The 23,513-nt window shown below is 38.2% G+C and overlaps 1 protein-coding gene across 2 annotated transcripts in view; it reads right to left on the minus strand.

The window, feature by feature from the left end:
* EPHA3 (EPH receptor A3) overlaps positions 1-23,513 on the minus strand; it is a 176,217-nt gene that overhangs the window by 105,373 nt on the left and 47,331 nt on the right. For both annotated transcript variants that reach the window (XM_071433815.1, XM_071433814.1), the window contains exon 3: positions 17,649-18,309. In XM_071433815.1, the coding sequence (XP_071289916.1) occupies positions 17,649-18,309 (661 nt within the window). The remainder of the gene's footprint in view (positions 1-17,648; positions 18,310-23,513) is intronic.

A 23,513-nucleotide genomic window follows, 5' to 3' on the forward strand; every position in this document is an offset into this window, starting at 1 on the left:
AATGGGACCAGTGATGCCAATTTAAAACTATGATACCTTTAGGAACAGGGAAGTCACCCCTGGTTGAATTTGGCTCCCATTCCTTTTTGGACAGAGATGGTTTCAGTAGGAGCATTTAAACAGGACAGGTATTTCTTTTCCAAAACCAGAATGAATTCAAAGCTACTCAGAAATGCAAGATTAGAGCCTGATTGGAAAATCCTTCACCAAACAATTTTTTGTTTAAAAATACGGGTCCATCAAGACTGAAATTCCTCTTCAGAAGTGACAGGATGTATGCATGTGCATAAATATTTGGGTGACTGAGAAAGTCAATGAAACACCTATGCTGGGGCATACACATCCACAAATGTCATCCTAAAAAATCAGGTTATTGGAAGCTTACCACCTGGTATTTCAAAAATGCTAATTTTTTGGAGTGTATTTAAATTACCAAAAAAACCCCAAGCAACCAACCAACAAATCAAACTAAACCCAAAATCTAGAGATAAGGAATAAAATTTCCCTACATCCTCTTTGAAAGTATTTTATGATACATGACCTAATTTTTTATTTTCAAATGTATTTTACTTTATTCTGTTTCCTCTTGAATAGCTCATTTTACTTTGGAAAAGATCTTTGAGAAATTTGATTTGGAACTTAAATTTCAAAACCAAAGCATAATGAATGTGTCTGCAGAAACACAGAGTGTGAGAGCCTTCACTAAACTTCTCTGTTAAGGATAATCATAAGAAATAGCACCCATTATATTATAATATTAATATTTGAGCAAATAAAAGCAATGTGTCTTCTGTAAGCCACTGGGCAGATGAGTTATGAAAGTTAAAACTTATTCACTGACCTAAAGGAAAGCCATTTTAGGAACAGCAAAAGTCACTTCACTTCTCTTGCAAGGGGCTTTCTCATATGATCTCATCCATAGTGATGCTACATTTATTCTTTTTCATTCTGAAAGAAAAAACCAAACCAAACTCTCACTTCTGCTTTGTTTCATGCTAGCTCTTTTCCACCCCTGAGAAGGTTTAAACACACATTATGAGCTTGGTCTAGCAATCACTCAAAGCAGAATTCTGACACAAGCCCACAAGAGTTTTGTCTGCACGAGGACCACAGGCTTGGCCTCTTGTGAATACTTTCATTAATACTGAAAGGCCCCTTTGTTTACTGCATGACCAGAACATGCATATGTGCCTATAAATGGGAGGCATTTATCATTCCCAAACAGTGATGAGGTGGCCACGGTTCATGAAGCAAGCAGAGAGATGAGACTCAAGAAATCTGAGTTCTGCTGCTCACAGATTTATGTGACCAAGCAATTGCACCTTGTCCTATTTTAGTACTCTATTTGTAAAATGTAGATGATGTTTTATTGTGCTTCAGAGTGCTTTCAGATTAATGAATTAAATTCCCTGATTGATCATTAAACAAAGAGACTTCTTTGCAAACACAATCATCAGCACGATGAAATATGAATGAGACACTCTCCACTGAGATGCAGGGGGAGCAGGAAATCTCTCATTTAACAAAGCTAAAGTATTTCCATAACACAAAGCTGTGGCTTGGTCCATCGTCACTAAAAAGATGGACCAGATTCTGTGGACCTTATATGGCAGGCAAATTTTACAAAATAGAGAAACAAAAGAGAAGACATAGAAATAACTTGAGCCCTTACAGGAGTTTAACCTCTTTAACCCTTTTGGGGTGCACTGTGCCAAGTACCCCAAATCCTTTGAGCTCACAGATGGCTCTGCTTTAGCAGCACCTGCGCAGTGCTAATGCTGCCTGCCCTGTCCTGTGGTCACACTGCTGTCACCACTGTCCCTAGTCCTGTCCCTGGCATGCCTGGGACTAAGGCAAGCTCAGCTCAGACAGGGCAGGAGGGCAGCACCTCAAAAAAGAGCTCCCAAAACTAGGAAATGGCTTCTCTAGTCTGCACCTATCAGGTCTGAAACTCGGCAGACTGGCTGATTCTGTAACAGTGATCCTTTCAACTCACTTAAATCAGGAATAGGTTGAAGAAGGTCAGGAAGTAATAATCAATACTATTCTTAAAGAGTCACCTTCCCACAGAAAAGCCCTTGAGGGGTATTTATCAGAAATTCTAGAAGTGGTGATTGTCCTGAGTGAGGAGCATGAGCTATACCCAGACAGGTCCTGAGCTCAGCTGAATTCAGGTGATAAGAAAATACTGTATCAAGGGGGAAGAAAAAATAGGAGTATGGGTAAGCTGTGCAACCACTGGACACTTAAAACGAATAAAGAGGGAGGGAGACAGCTGCAAACTTAACTGCAGAGGACAACACTGAGCACCGCAGCTCAACAAATTTGCCAGGAACTGGCATCTGATTAAAACAACTCATAATTCAGAATTAAAGAGAGTGAGCAAGAGGCTACCACTTGAAAAAGGGAACATTTCAGCTCTCATAAAAAATACATAACACTAATGAACTAAGCTGAGATGACACAAACTATAAAGTATTTTTAAAAACTTACCCATTCAGATCATAATAATTTACTGCATTATTTGAATAATTACTTTTAAGCTATAAATTAATTTTGAGCTTTATTAATGGAAAACCAGCCTAAGAAAAGCTAAAATTTAAGGATTCTAATCACAGTTCAGCTTGAGCCCAGCAAACAAACAATTTTTTTTGGCTACAGACACAAGAGCTTCTAGGGGTTTTACATAATTCTAATACTTTATTTATGCACCAAGCTTTCTCTTCACTGCACATGCCTTGGTAGCTTGTTCTTTAAAACAGAGTTTTAAAACAGACCTCCTACATTTAAAATCAATTATTATTTACACCAACAAATCAATTCATCAATTCAATTAAATTCACTTACATGCCTTTTTTTTCTTTAACACTATTTTTTTTAGATTAAATGTGTAACTGTTATTCATTGTTCTTCGTTTCATTGTTTATTGATTACATAACTTGCATTAGGCAAAATTCTTCTATGTTTTGGCAAGTTTTGGCTTTATGGACAGTGGACTGAGAGCCAGATTTCCCTGGTCACTAAGCTGAGCTCCTGCAGGCTGCCAGCCCCGGCGTGGGGTCACCCAGGCTGATGCAGCAGCTTCTGTTCAGGTTGAGGTGGAGCATCCCATGCTGGGCCAAGTGACCTCTTCAGGCTTCACCCCCATGGTTTCCATATGTTTTCAAATAAATCTCCCTGTTCTGTGTTTTGCAAATTGCTCTCTCAAGGCGTGCAAAGAGAACAGACCTCCAGTTCTTCTCTCTCTCTCTCTCTGTATATATATATATATATGTATATCTGTACAGAGATATAGGTATGACAGAAAGAAAATATACTTCAAGATCAAAAAACAAGGCAGAAAAAGACAGGTTTTCTCTTAAGGTATTGCATAGACTGATTTGAACCAGAAGCCCAGACCCAAAGCCCTCAGGCATGCTGGAAGTGCAGTCCTGTGAATGTAGTAATTTATGCAAACTCCTAAATTACAGGGAATGAGCAAACCATTTGCAAACCATTTCCATATATTGCTAATTGGAGCATTTTTCATGCATTTAGCTGTAACGAAACTGGGACCACGAAGACTCTGTAAAATACAAACCCAAAAGCAATAAAAACAAAGCCTTCAGGTTATCATAATTCTTCTGTAACAAAACATGTGTGGGCCACTGGTTAATATTTTTTGTAACTGATAAAAAAACGTATTTATTTTTTTTATAAAGCCTTGATGTACAAACATTGCATTAAATTTCTCAATGGCAGGACTGTATCCTGAATAATGAGAGCTGTAAAAACACCAGGGTGTACATAGCTTTCTACAGTCTAACCTAAATTTGAGCTGGACAAAATTACATTTGAACACAGAAAGTTATTGCAAATACTTGCTGGTGAAGCTCAGCTGCTGCCTTTTTATTGTTTTGGGAGATACTATTTTTAGATTAAATATGTGTTAAAGAATCTCTCTAATTACATATTTGTTTATTTAATTGATCTTTTGAAAGTTGGACTCTAGCTATTAGTAAAGTCACACAGCAAATGCTTTTGTTTTCTAATTGTATAACATTCACCAGAATTAATAGCAAACAAATAGTATATATTTCATTGAAATATTTCAAAGTTCATGTTGATGTTAGTTATAGAGGCTGGAATCTAAAAGAATCCCATTTGATTAATATTATTAGCACACCAACTGTCTTGTACTTTAAATCACAATACAAAGAAGTGATTTTGACTCACTGACAAAGCTAAAAATCTTCACTTGGTAAATTAAGTGAATGATTTATTCATAATTTTGCAAATTCCATGATCTGATTTGTATTTGATTTGGTATTTCACATGCAGAAATGTATTCACTAATGTATTGCACTGCATTCCTGACTGTAGAGAGATATGTTATTTAAGAGGAACAGCATTTTATCAAAAAGCCACACATTCTCATCCATCCAAGAGCTAATTGTCTGAAATTCTTTACTTCTTCCCATTAAACCAGTGGGAACTTCACAACTGATTTCAGTGACAGCACAAGCAGCAACCCTGACGTGTGGTTAGAGGTTTCACATCTAAAATGTAAAGACAAAAGAAAATACATCCTCCACCAGGCAGCCATTCCCCAATGTCCCACCTTCACAGGAGGCAAAAATCAAGTTCTGCTGATGAGGAAAGCATTCCTGCTCATTGGGGCCCCTGCCATTTTCAGCTGGCAGCTCTGGTGTGCCATCATCAGTCTCTGTCACTGCTTCCAGTGGCTCCCACTGCGAGCCAGCCATGAGCATCAATCCTGAGCCCGAGGGCTTGCCAGCTCTGAGGTGGGAGAGCTGCCCTCCCCACTACCCACTGCCTCTTAGCAAAACAGGAACTCAGCACACAGGCAGGGAAAGCAGCCTGGGCAGAGCTCTTTGGGTCCGTCACAGCGTGAGATGGTGAGGTGGAAAGTTATGTTAACAGCCGTGAAGGGAGGGATGAATGCTCTGAGCCTATGGATGGGTTCTGATGCAGAGAACCTGCTCCTGCTCCTCAGGGAAAGGGGCTCCCAGAGCCACAGGTCATTTTTACTCATTTCTCTTCCAATGAGGTGCTCCTGTTCCTCAGGGAAAAGCACCCCCAGTGCCACTGGTCATTTTTACTCATTTCTCTTCGTTTCATTTCCCCCAGAATGAACAAGCCTATTTTTGTTAGGAAACATTTCCCTGCCTCACAGTGAAAGCCTCGCAGGCATGCTTTTGATGACTCTCCAATGGGAATGCTTAATACATCTACCAACAGTTCTTTTCATAAATATCTTTTTTTTGTTCAAAATTTACACAAAATCGCAGTTGTCACATCTCTTCATGTGTTCAACTTGACATAAAGGGGATTCCTAATGGAACCTGGTGTGAATGATTCTGCTCACATCCAAGAGTCTCCAGTCAAGTACATCTCACTCCAAAAATCTTCACAATTACTGGTGGAAGGAAAAATGATACATTTTCTTTTTTCCCTCAACTAGAAGCCTTCTCAAATTACTGCAGGACGTGACTGTTATCCAAAACCAGTAAGTGTTTCTAAATTGTTTGCAGAGAGAATATATAACACTGTTTATTCCTCCAGTTGTTTTTAAGTCAACCTTTGGACACAGACAGATTTTCAAGTAATGAAAACAGTCTATAGAAAGTCAACAAACACATCATCAAACACGACAAAACAAAGTGAAATGCCCCAAAGCAGATTTACAATCTGCAAGGAAAGACCAAAAGTCCTAACTGTATCAAAACACATCACCTCTAAGATGCCAAGAGAATTTCTTAAGTCCTAACTTCCAGAAACTTTTTTCAGAGTCTCCCACATGATCCCACAAAATCAGTTGAATCCCACAGCGAGGCTATGAATGCGTAACCTTGTGTTCAGATGTGTTTGGGCAGGGGGGCTGGGAATCTGATAGACTTGACCAAACAGACCCAGGATAAAATCCCCTTCCTGCCCCCTTCAAACCTCCAATCTAGCAAAAAGATGAAAGCAGGAGGCAGGGGAACAACATAGAATCCAATGTGCCTAAGAAAAATAACTCAGGGGAGCACAGATTCATGGAATCACTAAGGTTGGAGAAGACCTCCAGCATCATCCAGTCTAACCTTTGACCAAACACCATCCAGCCCAACGAAACCATGGCACTGAAATGTCCAGGAGTTTCTGGAACACTGCCAGGGATGGGGATTCCACCACCTTCCTGGGCAGTCCAGTCCAATGCCTGCTCACCCTTTCAGGGAAAAACTCTTCCTGAACCTTCCTGGGGCTGTTCCCTCTTGTCCTGCAGTTCCCTGGAGAAGAGGCCACACCTTGCCACAGCCTCCCTTCAGGTGGAGTAAAGGTCTCCCCCGAGCCCTCTTTCCTCCAGACCATACACAACCAAGAAAACACCTGTAGGTTGAATGAATGCAATCTGTGGAAGTCAGACAAGGAAGGTTCCCAGCAGATGGGTTAACTGACAAGCTACAAAATAATCCCTAATTATGAGAGAATTTGGGATAGAAGGCATGCTAGGTTTTAAGGCAGTCATTTAAACACACAGGCTCTGGAAAGTAATTATTGCACAGAAAAAAACCAACGCATTCAATTCCAAAGAAGCCTCTAATCCATGTTTAAATAAGCTCTTTACTAAACAGGCTTGTGCCTGAACACCTGCTTTTACCACAGGATTTGGCAGTGCTTTGTGTATTTTTCAATTAAAGACTAGTATTTAACTTTTGGGGGGAAGCAGGGCCTACTTGTTCGGGGAAGAGATTAAAAATGAAAAGGTTAGGTTGTTATCACACTGCAGCTGTGGATCTGAGGCAAAATTCAAAATCCAATTGAGTGAGAACTCCTGTGAGCTGTGTTATTGCCATCACATTTCAGATTTGCTGTGGATTAGAATGGATCAGGACCATGACTGCAGTGTGAGGGCAAACAAGGATTAACTTTTACCCAGCCCAAAAAGCTCTGCTACCCTCTTCCTCCAAGCCTCTGAGAGATCCATCACCTGATACCTCCTCTCACCTTCTAGAAGTGGCCAAAGAAAGCAGGAGAGGAGGACTCAGAGCTCTGCTGCACACACGCAGCTCCTTCCCTGGCCACAGCAGCTGCTTGCCCATGAATATGGCATGAAGCAGCAGTTCCCAAAGGATGAGGATGATAAACTGCACCTCTGAGTCATCCCTACAAAGGGAAGCCATGGATGTGACCATGGTTTCTATGTCACATCACTGACAAGTGCTTTATTTCATGTCCCTCTACTAAGGATGCTGAAGAGCAGTGATAAATCCACTGGACAGAGGCTTTTCAAGCTCAAAAAAAAGCCCCCAGTCCACTGAGTTCAGAACAAGGCACAGTCATTTGGCTTTCAAGTTCACAGAATCACAGAATTGTCAGGGTTGGAAGGAACTTCTGGAGATCTTCCAGTCCACCCCCCAAGTAATTTCCATAGTTTCTGAGAAACTGCTAGGTACATGCCCAGAGCCCTTGGGAATTCAGTGACACAAAGAAAAATCAGGGAAACATTATTAAAATGCTGGCCAGATAAAATTCATAGAGACAATTCATGCCTTCCTCTGAGAGGAAGGCTCTTGAGAAAACAGCAAACCTTTTCTAGTTCAGCTTCATTTAGACAGGGTTCCTGAAACACAGGAGATGTGTCACTGCTTAATGCACCTCACATCAGCTTTAAATCTCTCAATGTAACACTGTCATTATGACAATTTAATATTCTTAGTTGCAGACCAATTCCATGTGAGACTGTGACAGAGACCTACCCAAACATGGACTTGAAGCAGTCACCACATTTTCTCCCCAGAAACATGAATATCTTTTGTAACTGGGCACAGACTAAACTTTCATACAGATTTAAATCCTCCTTTAAAGACACTATTGACTCACTCCTGTCTGAATTAAAATCAGTATTCCTTCTTTTCTCAGGAGAGCCTCTTACTTAGTAACTTTTTTGAGAATACTAATTTCAGCATTTAGGTTTCAGTGAAATAAGTATATTTTATTTATTATGGTGATTTTTTTTCTCTCTGGTCTCTTTCCGCTCATTCTCTTTCTTAAGCTGACCCTCTTATAAAAATGCTTTTAGCTTTCTTCCACCATCTGCTGTGGTTGGTGTGGGCAGAGAAAAGACACAGAAGCTGATTCCCCTTTTACTGCTAATTTCACTGCCAGTTCATCCCCTCACACAGGGTGAGAAACAAGAATGCCATTGCTTGTTAAATGCCATACACACATAAAAATTTCATGTTTTCCTGATTCCATCCTCTGCATTTACAAATATTCCTATGAGTTTGAGGTGAAGGCTCTGGATACTCAAAATAAAAAAAGCCAGAGATATTGTACACTGCATAAAAGTAGCAGCTGAAGGAATGGTTGATTGATTAATGAAGATAAAAGTTCTTTAGCTGTGGTTACCTGAGGTTTCTAACCAGCTACTTCAGCTAAAATGTCCTGCTTCCCACCCAGCCTCCTCCTCCTCCAGCCCAGGATAACTCTACTTTTGCAGCTGCAGCAGTGATCTCATGCTCGTGGTTAATACACCTTGACTCCACTTCAAGTCTCAGTCCCTCAGCCCTGTTTCAGTTTTCCATTTTATCCTTTTGGGAGCAAAACCTGAAAATTCCTAGAACAGATTTGAAGAGTAGCTTCTTAAAATAAACTGCCCAGAGCTGTCATCTCAGTATTAGGATCACATTACCAAAATCAGGAAAAAAAAATCCTGTAAGACCTTCAGAGAGTTCAAGTTGTTCTGGCATCTAAAGAGGCACGTTACAGCAGCTGGAGATGCTCCTGTTAAATCTGAATTATATATTATTGAATAACTTGCTTGTATTTCCTTTTACAATAGTAATAAGGACTACATTATGCCCTTCATTAGGAAAACAAAGGAGGAGTTTTTACTTACTGGATTCTACACCATCCTAATATTAATGTGGCATTAAAAATTGCTACTGAAGAATTGTTTATTTATAACAATTCTATTTATATGATTGCTTATTTATAAACAATAAAAACATTGTTTATAAATAAACAATTCTATATGTGCATACCTAAATCTCAGAATTACCTCTTACAGAGATAAAGGGGCTGGTCAGGTTAGGTGAAATTCTGCCTAAGTGACCTCTGTATAGGGTTGCAAAACATCAAAGAACATGTTTAATATTTGACTTTAATATGTTTGCCACACTTTAGCTCTTTTCTTAGCTCAGCTGGGTAACAGATGACCATTTCAACATATTTTACTGCTTTACTAGAATCACCTCAGAGATTTTATCTGTTCTTTTTTTTTTTTCTAGGAGAAGGAAAGACAATTTTTTTCTTCTTTAAACAAAAGGTTTTTGTCCCATCCTCATTATGGGGGAAGACAGGGTAATGGGACACACCAAAAAAAGTTTTATTTCTAGATGGGAGTGCACTGCTGGTGGAAGATTTTTGGTCACTTGTTTAGTAGCATTTTTTCAAGGTAAGAGGTGGGCACTCAAAGTAATTTATTCTTTTATTCTCCTTGCCTTAAAAATCTCTGCCACATCAAAAAGAGTTGCTGTTTTGGTTTTCTTACGTAGAACTAATTATTGAGACAAATTATTCCCCTCCTCCAAACTGGAGGACAGATGAATTCTCCATAAGATTTTGAACTCCTGATGACCACCCTATTCCTACTGACCACTACTGTTTAGGATGAGCATGGGCAATTACTAATTTCATGAAGTTTCAGGCTATTTCACATGCTCAATTTACTGAAATTTAAGTATGTGAACAAAAGCAGTGTCACTTAAGTGAATTACTCTGCTAAAAGCATCTCTAGTCAAGTGTGGGACACAGCCTCTAAAAACATATAGTAATTTACTTGAAAATTTTGACGCAATCATTCTATAAAACTTTGATATGTTTTTAGAGTACTAAGAGTGGTCTGCATATGGCTATGAATAAACAGTGTATTTTTTAAGCCCCTCACCCTCTTCTGTCAATTAACCATCATTGTTAATAAAAAGTATTATATAAAAATAGCTAGAAAAAAGTACTTCTAAAAAGTCTAAAAAGTTAAGTTACAATTCAAAAAAGCACATGAATTGGAAACACCAATGGCAAGTAAAATGCCTTATTTCAAGCATATTGTTGAAGAGAACTGTCCTGTATCACTTCTGCAGCTATTCAGACCTGGCACAGCATCAGCTTTTACCATATGGCTTTTCCTTCCCTTGCTGAAAGTGAATCTTCCTGTCAAAGAGCAGCTGTTCTAAATTATCACATCAAATTTTAACCTTACAGTAGACAGGCACTGAACCCACAGAGCCATGACAGTGGAATAGTTCACCTCCTTGACCTGGGAAGGATTTGTCATCTTTCAGGGCTATCCCTGCCTCAGAACAACACCTACACTAATTGCCAGGGTATCTGATACTTAAAGCTGAAGCCACAAACAAATTCTAGGCAGTGAACTTTCTCTCCCTAAACAAGCTGTGTGAAGTCCAAGTTATTATTTTCCTGTCATGCCGTAAAGAATAACACTGAATTTCAGACAGAATAACAGAATTTCAAATGCCAGGAGGATGAGACACTACAAATGAACTGAATGTTATTGAGTTTGTCATCCAAGAAACAGCAAATGTTGCTACTTCTCCCACAGTCTGAGTGTTTCAATAAAGTCTGCTATCAATTGCTGGTTATTTAGATGTCTGCCAACAGCGTGTTTTGACAACATCTTGAGCTTCACGCTGAGGAGCAGCAGATTCAGAGAAGATTCTCCTCATCTTGTACTCATCTTTCAAGATGGTCCTTACTCTGAGAGGGTTTTCAGAGCTGAGTGTTATCAAAACTCAGCTCTTGCTGCAATTGCTCTCTATTTAAAGCCTAGTGCCAGCTGCCAGGGGTAATGGAAACCCCTGTTAGTCTTTGTAAGTCCCGCTCTGGAACTAATAAGGGATTGTCAAATGGTTCTATAAACTCTGCCAGTGGCAGGGAAACCAATGGAAGAAGTTTTCAATAGAAAAAGTTCCCTGAATTCCCACTGACAATGCAACCTTCATGCAACTCCAAAACTAAAAAATCACCCAAGGCACGGTGAGCAAAACGTGCTGAGGATGATACTCAGTATTTAGTCTTTAATCTTTTGAAAACCTCCAAAGAAGGGAACCCATTCCAGTGAAAAGGTTAAGGAAATACCAGCAAGATCCCTTCGGATTCTCAGTGACAGACATCCAGGAGATTTCTGCAGCAAAATCCTGCCCATAAATTCCGTGGTAGTGCTCTTGAACAGGTGAGTGCCAGAGAATTAAGGCAAGTATTTCTGTGTGGATAACAGCAAGTAAATGTTTCAAAAACTTAAATTGGAAAAAGCCTGGGTTCCAGTGGGATGTTTGAGGAGTTTCCTTAGCAGAGTTTGGAGTGGGGTGGTCATTGAAAGCAGGTAAGGGAGACAAGGAAAAAAATGCCAACACACCCACAAAGTGGCAGAACAAACACTTATAAAGTGGAAACATATCTGGGTTAAACAAACATACAACTGTATTAAGTTGCATTTTGTGAGTCATTAGCACTTTTGCAAGTATTTCCATTATTTCTAAATGAACCTTTCGATTTCCCACTGGGTTTCAAATACAAAAATCCAATTTTAAATTATCTAGTCCTGCCATATATTGACACTGTAGTACTGAACAACTTGCAGAGATGTATTGCTTAGTTTTCAACAAACACTCAACAGTAATGTTACTTCAAGCTCCTAATCACTGAATGTTAAAAACTTGATAGTAATGTTTATAATCATGTTTTTAAATAGTTCTAACACAATCTCCAAGAAATTTAGTAAAGGCTCTTTCAAGAAACTAAAAGGGGCTGAAAGAACACTTTTCTTACATGTATGAAAGAATGTGCATAGTATTGTATCAAAAAACCCCTCTTTTCCAATAATTTCAGAAATATTTTTTCTTCAGGATATGTGAAAAAAATCACAACATTGTGCCAAATAAAATTTGCCTTAAAAACTTGCATTTTTATATCTACTAGGAAAAAATTGGAGAATATTTTCCAAATTTGTAACAGCTAGAAAATATTACATAAAAAGTTGGCTGGGATCTTCAGCAAGTATTGAATACAACGTAATTCTTCGCCCCATAAAAATCATCTGGACATCTTCGACATAACTTTTGTAAGAGTTAAATAAATTCTAAGCTGGAAGGTAAATCCTTCACTGTTGTGCTCTGTTTATGTACTTACAGAATATAAAGTGGATCAAAACAATGAATATTTTACAAATAAAGTGATTCATAATTTATAGCTGCTGTCATTTTAGTTTACCAGCTTGAAAGACTAAAAGTCCTTTTAAAAAGCATCTCTCCTGCTTTTTAAAATCAAAACAATACAAATCAAAGGAATAAAAACACACTTCAGACCTCTGCTTAAAAAATTTGAATCCCCAGCTTTTTCAGATTTCATGTAAAAGGAAACTTTTTGATAGCTCCATTATTATATTCTATGATCTCCATATGATCAGTGCCTATATTTTATTAAATATAATTACTCCTGTGCAGAGTCTAAGAGTTAAGGCCACGCATTTTTGCAGTATAACACATCCAAGCCACTCAATTAATCCAAAGGAAACTTTGCAGTTGCAAAAAATATTTGTACCTTCTTTCTGTTTTCACTTGCACAAAATTGAGTAGTTCCTCACAGTATCTTTTTCTCTTTACATGCAAAGTCATAATTTTTCTTACTGATCTAGAAAAGTAAAAATTAGATTTACTTATGCAGAGACAAAATGGTTATTTAAAGCATAGAGAGAAAAAAGAAGTCTGGAGAAATGCTTTACTTCCTCGGTATTAATGATGTTTTAAATATTTTTACCTCAAGTGCAGCAGTCATTCCACTCAAAGAATTAAGCAATGGATGTGATGGTTCAGATTTAGCAGCCACAGATGGCATTCCTTTCATATCTCCAGAAACTCAGAGAGAGAAACATGATTTAGGAGATGCTCACTGCACAACTTGAAACACTGAAAAATTTAGTGTTAGGGGAAATTTTCTGAAGTCATTTTTGCAATAACCAGGCACAGTGGGTGAATTATCCTTTCCCTCCTTTACCCCTCACTCGCTTTTTTCCCATTCAGTCCACCTGATTAATAGCTAAAAGTTAAACACATAAGGGAGAACTGTTGGGTTACATTCTTTTTCCTTCTGGCTTTGTTATAGAAAATGTATCAGTCACTCATGATTAAAACTTACAACTTTATTACATAGCATTACATAGGAAATTTACAGTTCACATTTACTCAATTCCAGCAACTAGAATTTAGAACTATACCTTGAAACAACACCATGCAGAAAATGTTATTTGCCAATTTAAATTTTTCATTTGATAACCAGAGCCAGAAAATTTGGTTTTGGTCTAGAGGGTCACCTGTTGGAAGCCTTCAAAAGAGCATTCAAGCTCACTCATGGTCCCACATGGATAAACAATTGCCCACTGCAGGCTTGCTAATTAAATATACTGGAATGAAAAATAACATTTTTCATGTCCAACTGGTCTTCCTGAAGTGCATGAAACCAACAGAATAGACACATTCAGGATGGAAAAGATTTAGTAGTCCAAACCTGCCAGTGCAGGATTTCCTTTATCATCTCGTTCCTGCAATTTTTTAAAAAACAACTCCTGAAATGAAGATTCCATTATTTCCCTGAGGAGCCTTCCAGATCATTACAGAACCACAGACAGTTTTTCTGCCATTTATCTTACATTTTCCCATTTATTTTGGTATCAATACCCCAACTAACCAGCCTTCAGAGAGTGAGACCTATTTCTATAGTGTTCAAAATAAAACTGAATCAAGCTTTTCCATGTACAGATCCCTCACTGGGCAGGTGATGTGAATGCTCCTTTTTTAACTCAATCTCTGGGCTGTTCCAAACTCTAAGTCACTGTCTAATCTCCTCTTGCACTTGAAATTTAAATAGTGCACACAAGACTCATTGCCTTTTTCATAAAAACCACATTGTTTACTTTGAATATGTACAGTGGCAATCAAAAAGGATGAGGTACAGAGCAACCAGTCTGTCCTTTAAAAAAGAAGGCACCAGTAGAGGGGAAAAGCTCAGACAAGAGGTATTGGAGACATCAGACATGAAGGAGGTCTTGAAATTTGTTCATATGGAAGATGAAAAGGGAGCAGTTATTTCCTCACTATACAGGGATATGGGAAACCCTGTCCCAGTGACTCTAAGAGAGAAGGGTTAAACACAGCAAGAAGTTATGGTTTCCACACAAGGCAAGATATGGCATTCATTGCCACAAAAATTAGGTGATTAAAAATATAAATGAGTCAAAATATAGACAAATTACCAAGACACTGGTCACTGACTCTTATTGTACATAGTCCTTCTTGCAAAATGTGTCTTAAATCTTAAAAAGTCAGCAGTAGATTGGCAGAAGCTTCACCCGGGAAAGCGCCACTTTTATTTAGTTTCTTATACTTTCCCTTAGTTTCCTTAGAAGGATTCCATTAGTCACTGTCAGAGAAAGAATATTAAGACAGATCTAACCTGATCTATTCTTCCTGTTTGATGGGGAACAAATTGAAAAGATGATTTTTTCCTTGTTGACTGAGGATCAGGATGGAGATTACTAGAAAGCATTAAACTCAGTGTGCAGTTCCAGCTAGTTGGGGGGTTTTCCCCCTAATTAAAACACACTAATTCTAAAAGAGATGATGCCAGGAAAATGTAGTTTGGTCAAAGTGACAGGAAAATATATTTTATAAAAGACGTTGTGAGGAAGAAGGCCCATTCAACCATGAAATATTAAAATAAGATTAAATAGACAGGATCACTGTGATGCTAAAAAAGCTGTAATATCAAACAGCCTACAGTGTATGATATATACCACTTTAATTAACTAATATATATATTAATTAAGGTGAAAAATGGATATGAAAGTGTGGTTTTCCAACTTGCTCCCCAACACATCTTACTTTACTTCAGACAAACTCTAATCCCTCCAAAACATCGAGCAGGTGCACAAGCCTTTGCTAGAGGAGGAATTAAATCTTAAGCTGTTAACCTCAAGTGTATCATTTTTGGGAAATCTTTGCTCCACAAACACACAATAAGGAGGAGAAGGATGGTCACAGTGAAATTCTTTAGCTGACTGACAGGTAGGGATGTTGCTGCTGTACAGGAAAAAATCAGTCAACAGGATCCAGAGCAGAACAATATTCCACCCAGCAAAGAACCCATCAGCTGAGCTGGCTTTTCATAGCTTACACATAAATGTGTTATAAAAACATGCACCAATAACAAAAAATGGTCTGAGTTTATGTTGACTTTTCCTGGTTATGCAGAGAAAATAAAGCAGTTAAGGAAATTGGTGATATTTGTGTTATTTGGGAGGCCATGACTGTTCCTAATTTTCCAAGTACAAAGAAAAGCTGTTCTGAATGTAATTGAAATAGGCTCATCTTACACCATTAAGGTCCTTCATTTTAGTTCTCAGTGATAATCTCCTGTTAATGCAAAATGACATTGTTTATGAAACCAGCATTATGGAAACAAACAAAAGCAGAAACAGTCTGAACACAGGATCAAGTAGTAATTTCTTAAGATCTTGAGAAGGTCTTAAATGTTTTCAGCCACTGGGAAGACAATAACCTCAACTACTATTTATTCCTTTAGATTTCAACTAAAACTTATTTTTCCTAAGTTATGTCTTCATTCCAGTCCAGGGTTGTAACACCATTCTGGGGTTACATTGCCACAGTCCTGATTCTACTGCCCTTTCAAATGACAAAAAAAAAACAAAACAAAAAATCCCAAACAAACACAAAAATCCTTAAATACCCTAAAAGATGGAGCAAGAGAAGAGAGAAGAAAAAGAAAAGGAAAGATGCAGGAGCAGCCTTGATTCTGAGGCCAAAGCTGAACTGGTTTTCTGAGTTTTCCAAATCTTGCTGCGCCACCGATGCCAACAAATGTTTTTGAGGTTTTGAGTTCCTGGTTTTAAAGAGCCACTTCAATCACAGCACACTGAAAGGATTTGATCAATATGACTTCCAATAAAGGTTAGCAGAACAGTCTATGTCAAAACAGAATAAACCAGAAGGACCTGTTGCTATTGTTAATGGCTTCCTCATATAAAACCCCCTTGATCAACAGTGAGTGATGAAGGAAAAAAAAACAAACCAGAAAAATATATTCATTCTATGGTCTGATTTTCTCTGCAAAACTCAGTAGGAGCTGCCTTGCCTGCCCCAAGCATTTGAGAACTTGTTTTTAATAAAAGTTTAGTTTAATTTATTTAGCTTTATTTTTGCTCAGTTGTAGTCTCTCTGCACTCATGTGTGACTGAAACTCTAAACCAACAGCTTCCAACCATTTACAGGAACACAGGCTCTGTAGCAAGCAAGAGTATACAAAGAGGATAAAGGATTCACTCATGTTTTAGCATTTCTAAGTGCAGCTGTAGGAGGCCCTTGATAAAGCATTTCTGAACAATAAAATATCCTCCCCTGAATTCAGCTCTTAACAGAAGAGCTTACTTTGTTTTTTTATAAATAACAGTATCTAACCCCAGAAAAGCATCCTCAGACCTGGCTACTCAATTTAATCAAGGGCAAAAGATTATTTAAAATCTACTTAAAAGAAAAATCAAAGGAAGAACATTCTTACCCCTTCCCCAGATGTCTACCTGTCATTTTCTGAGAAAAAGTCATGGCTATGGTTTGTTGGGTTCTCAGCAACTCCCCAGTTACTGAGAATATATTGTTTGACATAAGCATTGCAGATTAAAAAGGAGTAGGCACTGTCTCAACCAGGTTCAGAATACTTTAAATTTCTGTTCTACACATACACACACCACACAGTAAACATCTCTGCTATTCTGCTTCCAACCATGGGATTTCCAGACATTACTATTTAAGTTTTACTTATGTATTTAACTGAAGATCCTTTGCCACAGCCAGTACCCTTCAAGGCATGCTGTGAAAAGACTGAATCAGCACAAAGCTTCAAAATGTAATTTTATAAAAAGCATAAAAATGTTAGTTGCTATCATCTTGTTTAATACTAAAATTAGTAAATCCAACATGCATATCTCTAAGATTTGAAAGAGCATTTCTGTAAAAAATCCAAATCCCCAGTGTACTCTTGTTCTTGGGAGCATTCACATAACCACAGTTTGCAGAAATCAAAAGTTTGGAGAAAATTGAGTTAAAATACATGAGTATTTATGAATAAACTTTAACTATTAGTACTCCAAATGTATCTGCATTTAGTAATTATGCTACAGGAGCAATACCACATGGTTTTTACCAACCAATTCCAATTTATCAACACAGCTCATTAGCAAAAGTCATATATTGAGACACAAAGTATAGAAGACAAGAAGACACTGTAAAAAATCACTTTTTTCATACAAACATTTAAGAAAACCACTGTAAACTGGAAGAAGGTCCAAGAGTGGTAAGAGAGGCTGCACAACGTGTTACTAAAAATCAGCTGTTGACTTAAATACTTCTAGCAAATTACGTTATTGACCAAACCCCATTTGCATGGCAATTTTCCCACCTAACTGATAGATATTTCTGCAGGGATCTAGAACCTGGAGAAAAGGAGCACAACCCAACACAGGGAGCAGGGGGAGCCCCAGCTCAGAGCAGAGCTATGGGCGTGCAGGGCATGGTTACCTTGGCAGGCAAAGCCTCTCTCCTCATAGCCAGCGTTGCACAAGCACTTCCCGATGGGCACCAGCCACTCTCCCTCCGTGCTGCAGTACATCTTGGGGGGCTCCTCCTCCTTGGAGTGGTTGACACAGGAGCCCCTCACCTCCACCAGCGACTGGGAGTCCATGGGCACCGTGTCTGGGAACATGGCCAGGTTCTTGACGGTGAAAGGGCACTTCTTGAAGTAGACCCGCACCGACACTAAGGCAACGCAGGCGCCCACATCCTGGAAAGCCAGGTAGAAGCCCTTCCTGCTGATGGGCCCCACCTCACGGATCTCCGTGTTCAGCTTGAGGATTCGGTCGCCGAGGTCCATCTGGGTGAAGCTCTCGTCGGCCGCGATGGTGTCGATCTTTGTAAACTGGTGCTCCTTGAACTTGACCGAGTGGTCGTCGTCAGACTCCATGTAGTAGAGGTTGAAGGTCTCTTTGCAGGTGCCCAGCACCAGGGGGATGCTGTTGCAGTCCCTTAGGGTGAACTTGAGCTCCACGTAGATCTTCTGAGCCGAGTTGCGCGGGATCCAGTTCGTCCGCAGCCAATTGTTCTGGCTGTGATCCATGACATTGCACACTTGGTAAGTTCTGATCGGAGTGTAATGCTCGTCAACACCGCTGATCTCTTCCCACTGGATTAACAAAATAAAAAAAAGAAGAAAAGAAAATGCTTTTAGATTAATTATTATACCAACAAAAATAATGTTTAGACCAAAAGCTGTGAAAAAGCAAAAAAGAACTTTGCTTGGGCATCACTATAAAATAAACAACAAGGTCTGGTTGAACCTCCTCTTACTTTTTTCTAAATAAAAACTAAAAATGTCTTAAATGATCACAGAATTCCCCATTAATAAGTCAGTTTTTACCAAGTTACTTCAAGGTGGATGAAAGAGATGCTATAGCTAGTTTGCATTACTAAAAACCTGTGATTTCCTAAACAATAAGCAGTGCTGTCCTTTCACCCACAATTCCACGCCTTTACAACAGCTACACTCACCTCAAATGGAGGAGATCCTCAAGGACAACACACATTTGCACTGTTAGAACCAGCTTTATTTCTAAGATTAAACAAAAGCCAATGGCTCCAATTGAAATTTCATACAGTCACAATAAAATATTACATTTTTATATTCATTCAAAGCATGACAATTGATTTTCCTTGGGATAAATGTACTCTGGACAAGCAATAACTCTGGAAACTGGGTTGAGCTGGACTAAGACATACAACCAATTTACCATATCTTTATTAGTTGGTTCTTCAGTGGACTACATAGGCTGTGACACTGGAATGATTTTGGAAGAACACAGGGTTGTGATTTGTTTTTACAGCAGTCCTCAGCTGACAAACTCTCTTGACCCAAAACATGAAGGAAGGGGCTTCCTACTTGTGAATTAGTCACATACCAGTCCTACCTGGTGTCCAAAGTCACACTTGCCAAAGAGGAATATTTACCAATCACAGGAGGGAAAAAAAAACAAACAAAAAAAAAAAACCAAAACAAAAACAAAAAAACCAACAAAAACTGAAGAATCGATGTCAGAAATCACTGCCACTCCCGAGGAAGGGAGACAAAGAAGAATTTCTACCAGAAAAACATCTTCCCTCAAAACTCAAGTCATATCAATTTTCTATTTAAGATCTCAGTCTAATAATTACTTGTTTTACATAAGCACCTTTTGTTACAGGACTTTAGTGTAGTGCAGACAGTAGGAGAGGAAAGAACTATTCCCACTATAAAGACAAAAACCATGGTGCAGAAGTGCTTACAGTTTCTTGGGTTTACAATGCGTGTATATCACATACATATACAAAGAAAGGAAAAAGAAACATGGACATATCAGAGTAGCATCTGAGAGTTCTCAGTCTCAAGCCACTAATTTAAGGAAGTTTTGATCTGACTAAGAGCTGGTCTGCACAATGAAATTGTCCACACAGTAATGAAGATGTGATTTTAAGCCATGTCATTAAACCAGCAGATAAAAGCAGTGTAAATACTCTTTCCTTTAATTGAAACAGAGTTTACTGCAATTCACTTTACAGACCTGACTATACACAAGTTTTATCTCTTCCTGACTAGTTCAACAGAGTTTAAAACACAATCTTGGATGTGTCTACAGCAACTGATATGCTGCAGCATGCCATAACAGAATCTACTTCCAAAAAGAGCCAGCAGTGCAGGGACTTTTTAAATCAAAATTACCACACGGGAGCCTATGGCCACTTGAGAGCTTGGCACCAGCCACACATGGATGAGCTGCTGCCTGCAGAAGAGGCAGCTGGACCCTGGCTCCCAGCCTCTGCCAGCTTCCCAAAACCGAGTGAAGGACCCTCCTCTGACAGATGTCCTTGCACAAGCACAGGCCCTGAGCCAACGATCCAACCCTGCCTCAAAGAGCCATAATTGCCTCCAGTGAAGCTGGATGCACTGATTTATCTGCAACACTTACCTGGACAAATAAATACTGAGTAACAACACCTGGATGAAACTAGATAGGATTAGATAATGAAACCAAATTTCACAGATATTAAAGCAGCTTGCACTGATTCAGAAGTCATTCAGTGGTTATCATTTCCATATAATTTCCAATCAGTTCTATTTTAAATGTCCAGAGGGAGATAGAGCCAAAACCAGGAACTGGCACAGTTTAAAACATCTCCATAGCAAGATGTTAGTTTTCTGAACAAGTCTCATGATAAATTTTTTTGCCAGAAGCTTCTTATCCAACAGACTTTTGAATGTAGATATAGGACTTGCATAACAAAGGCAGTATCACTACTATGTTCTTCATCCAGAAGTTTCAATTAATAATTTAATGCAATTATAATTTCAGCAATTTTCAATGAAGATCAAATTGCCTGGAAGTTTGTGTTAGTCTACTTACATAAACAACAAAATTTTAGATCTATCATTTAATACTACAGCATTGCTGAAGGGAAATGCCACTCTCTCAGTGCTAATTTGATTAAAATACTTTAACAGTTATAAAACTGTGGAGTTTGTACCTATTTCATTTGAAAAAGATTAAATAACTCACCAAAACTACAGGAAGAGCATTCAAATCCCAACATGTACAACATTTGAGTACATTTGGGAATTCAATAATTAACATTATCAAAGTAAAAAACAAGCAGTACATTTGCATTGCTCATACATTGCAACTCTTCCCAGTAAACCTCTGTATTGCCATTTTAAGGGATCTTAATGGTAAACAGATAATCAAGAACACTGAGGGTTTTTTACTAAGTAAGGTTTCTCAAACACCTGTATTCATATTTGTTTTAATTTTATTTTGGTACTTGCAATTCATGTGTTCAACTTGCTCTGCAAAGTTATAGTAGTTACAAAACTTCTTTTAAAAAAATTTTTAAAAAACAAATAGAGAGAAATTCTCATTCCAGGGATGAAATTAAGCAGGGAATATAATAAAACAGATGAACAGGGGAGAGAAAATCCAACAAAAGACTTGTGGGTCAGGATAAGGAGAGGGAGAGATCACTCACCTGTTACTACCATGGACAAAACAAACCCAACCTAGGGACATTGGCCTAATTTATTATCAACCAAATGACACTAAAGTGACAAATAAAAACTAAATCTTAAGCAGCTCTGATCCATGGAGCATTACACTTCAGAGGTGTCCCAGCTGGAATTTCTTTCTTTCAATACTGTACAAAACAAATGGATATTTATCAGTCTTGGCTATTGTTAGAGAGGAAATTAATAGGCAAGTCCTAAATTCTGGAATGATGAAATGACAGGACTATCCTCCTCCAAGCCCAATAGGAATGATAAATTCAAAATTTTATAGGAAGATGTTTATAAAAAAGTGTCAGGGACTCCATGACAGAATGAAGTGGGCCACAATTTCTGAATTCATATTATTACACAGTATTTATGTCATATTCCCCTGATGCCTTCAGGCACTTTCAATACTTTTGAAGCGTTTCCAGAAGTGCCATAGCACCACTCCCTTCCCAGCATGTAATCTGGCTTTTGGAAAATGTTCTTTTGTTGGCTTTTCACTTTTTTAAATCTTCTTTGGATATTGTTAATGACAGGAAACAAGAGATTGCTTTCAGTGGTGGAGAAAAACCTCCAGATCCCCAGTGAGAGGGTCTAACTCATGTCTCTGAGTGACAAAGTTGGGCCAAAAAGGATTTTCTTTTCCAAGATCTGGCACTGTGCTGGACTTAAGGCTTTAGTTTATTTCTTGCAATTTCTTTACAAAAGGAAATGTACAGAAGTGAATGTAGGACGTTTCTAGGATGTCATGAGAAGCCTCAATGAAAAGCTCCCTCTCAATATAGGAATCTAGGACATGAGTGATCTCAATTCTTTCATCCTGCCTGTGACATCATTTTTTGTGTCTTTTTATTCATCATAATTAAAAAAAAATCTGAATTACAATAAGAAACAGAGGGATATTTTGTGATTTACAATACAACATATATGCAACTGTGTGATTGCAAAACAACCCCCATTTTTCAGTCAGCATCATGTTGCTATAAAACTCTTTAACTACAAAGTATAAAACTCCAAATTGAGATGAGCATTAGAATAGTTCAAGTCTAAATAAAAAAAGAACTTCCCCACATGCTGTTTAAAAGCTTAACAAAATAGTAGCAGGATGGAAGAGCTCTGAAAGGTTGCTATTAACAAAAACCCTGTGATGACCATATTATAGGAGAATGCATTCCAGGGCAGCTCATCAGTATGGAAACTTTCCTCATAACATCACCAAAGATGCTGATTCAAGGCCCACAAATACCAACCAACTGAGATCAGAGGACAGAGAATGATCTGATTTGGGATTTTAAGAAACTTTAAAAGTACCATGGAAATTTTTTTTTCTGCATTTGACATTCAAAAATCAATGAAATTACCTCAGGCCACTGGCTCTAGCCAGAGGTTTTCAGTTTTTTCTAAGCTGTAAATGGAAGAATAAATTGCATTGCAAGAGTTTTCTGATTAAGTTATACACACAGTGAAATTATCATTTCCATCACATAAACCTTCATAAGACACAGACTGTGGTACACTCATAGCTTCAACCTAAAACTTGGGTTTCTTCATAGCTAAGCAAAAGAGTTTCAGAATTACTACCAAGACAAAATATTAATATCTTATCTGTTGAGTGCTCAGGTGACATGAGAAACTCATTTAGAGTATCCAGATACTAAACTTCCCCAAGAAAAACTGAGGTCTAGCATTTTACCATACACCTAGCCCCAAATTTATCCCAAATTATCCAAACCAGTCAGATCTGTGTTCCATGCAGTTATGCTTCTGAGCTTTTAAAGAATTGTGAAATAAAATAAAATAAATATTATAATAAATAACTGTCTTACATAAGCTAAGCACACATAAACAATATTGAGAAAGCAAGAGTGCATACCTTATCATGGGAATACTCAACTAATAATCAAACCAAATTGCAGAAAGATGAGGAAAACCATCTTTTCTCCCCCATCTCTACTTGGCAGAGAGAAGAGTACTTCATCATCAAATTTGTAAGGACAGCTGATTCTCACCCATCAGCGAGCAAAAGCCTCTTAATCACAGTGAGGTAAAAAGGTCACCACAAGGAGGAAAACATCTGACTTCCTAACAGACATCTGAATCCAGCATTCAAACACCCCTTCAGAGCTTGGACAAGAAAAGCATTTACAGCTTCATTATTTTTGTTTTTCCCTAAGCTATATATCTCCTGGAGAAGGAGGTTTTAATCTTATTTCTCTCACAGGTTAAGCAGATTTTCTGCAAAGTTCTCAGAACAACAGTCCCTATGGCTCAAATCTGTAGTGAACAATAATTTTTTTATAAAAGAACCTTTC

This window comes from Agelaius tricolor, unplaced genomic scaffold (assembly GCF_023055355.1).
Source record: "Agelaius tricolor isolate 1412-34295 unplaced genomic scaffold, bAgeTri1.0.p SCAF_9, whole genome shotgun sequence".
Taxonomy (NCBI): domain Eukaryota; kingdom Metazoa; phylum Chordata; class Aves; order Passeriformes; family Icteridae; genus Agelaius; species Agelaius tricolor.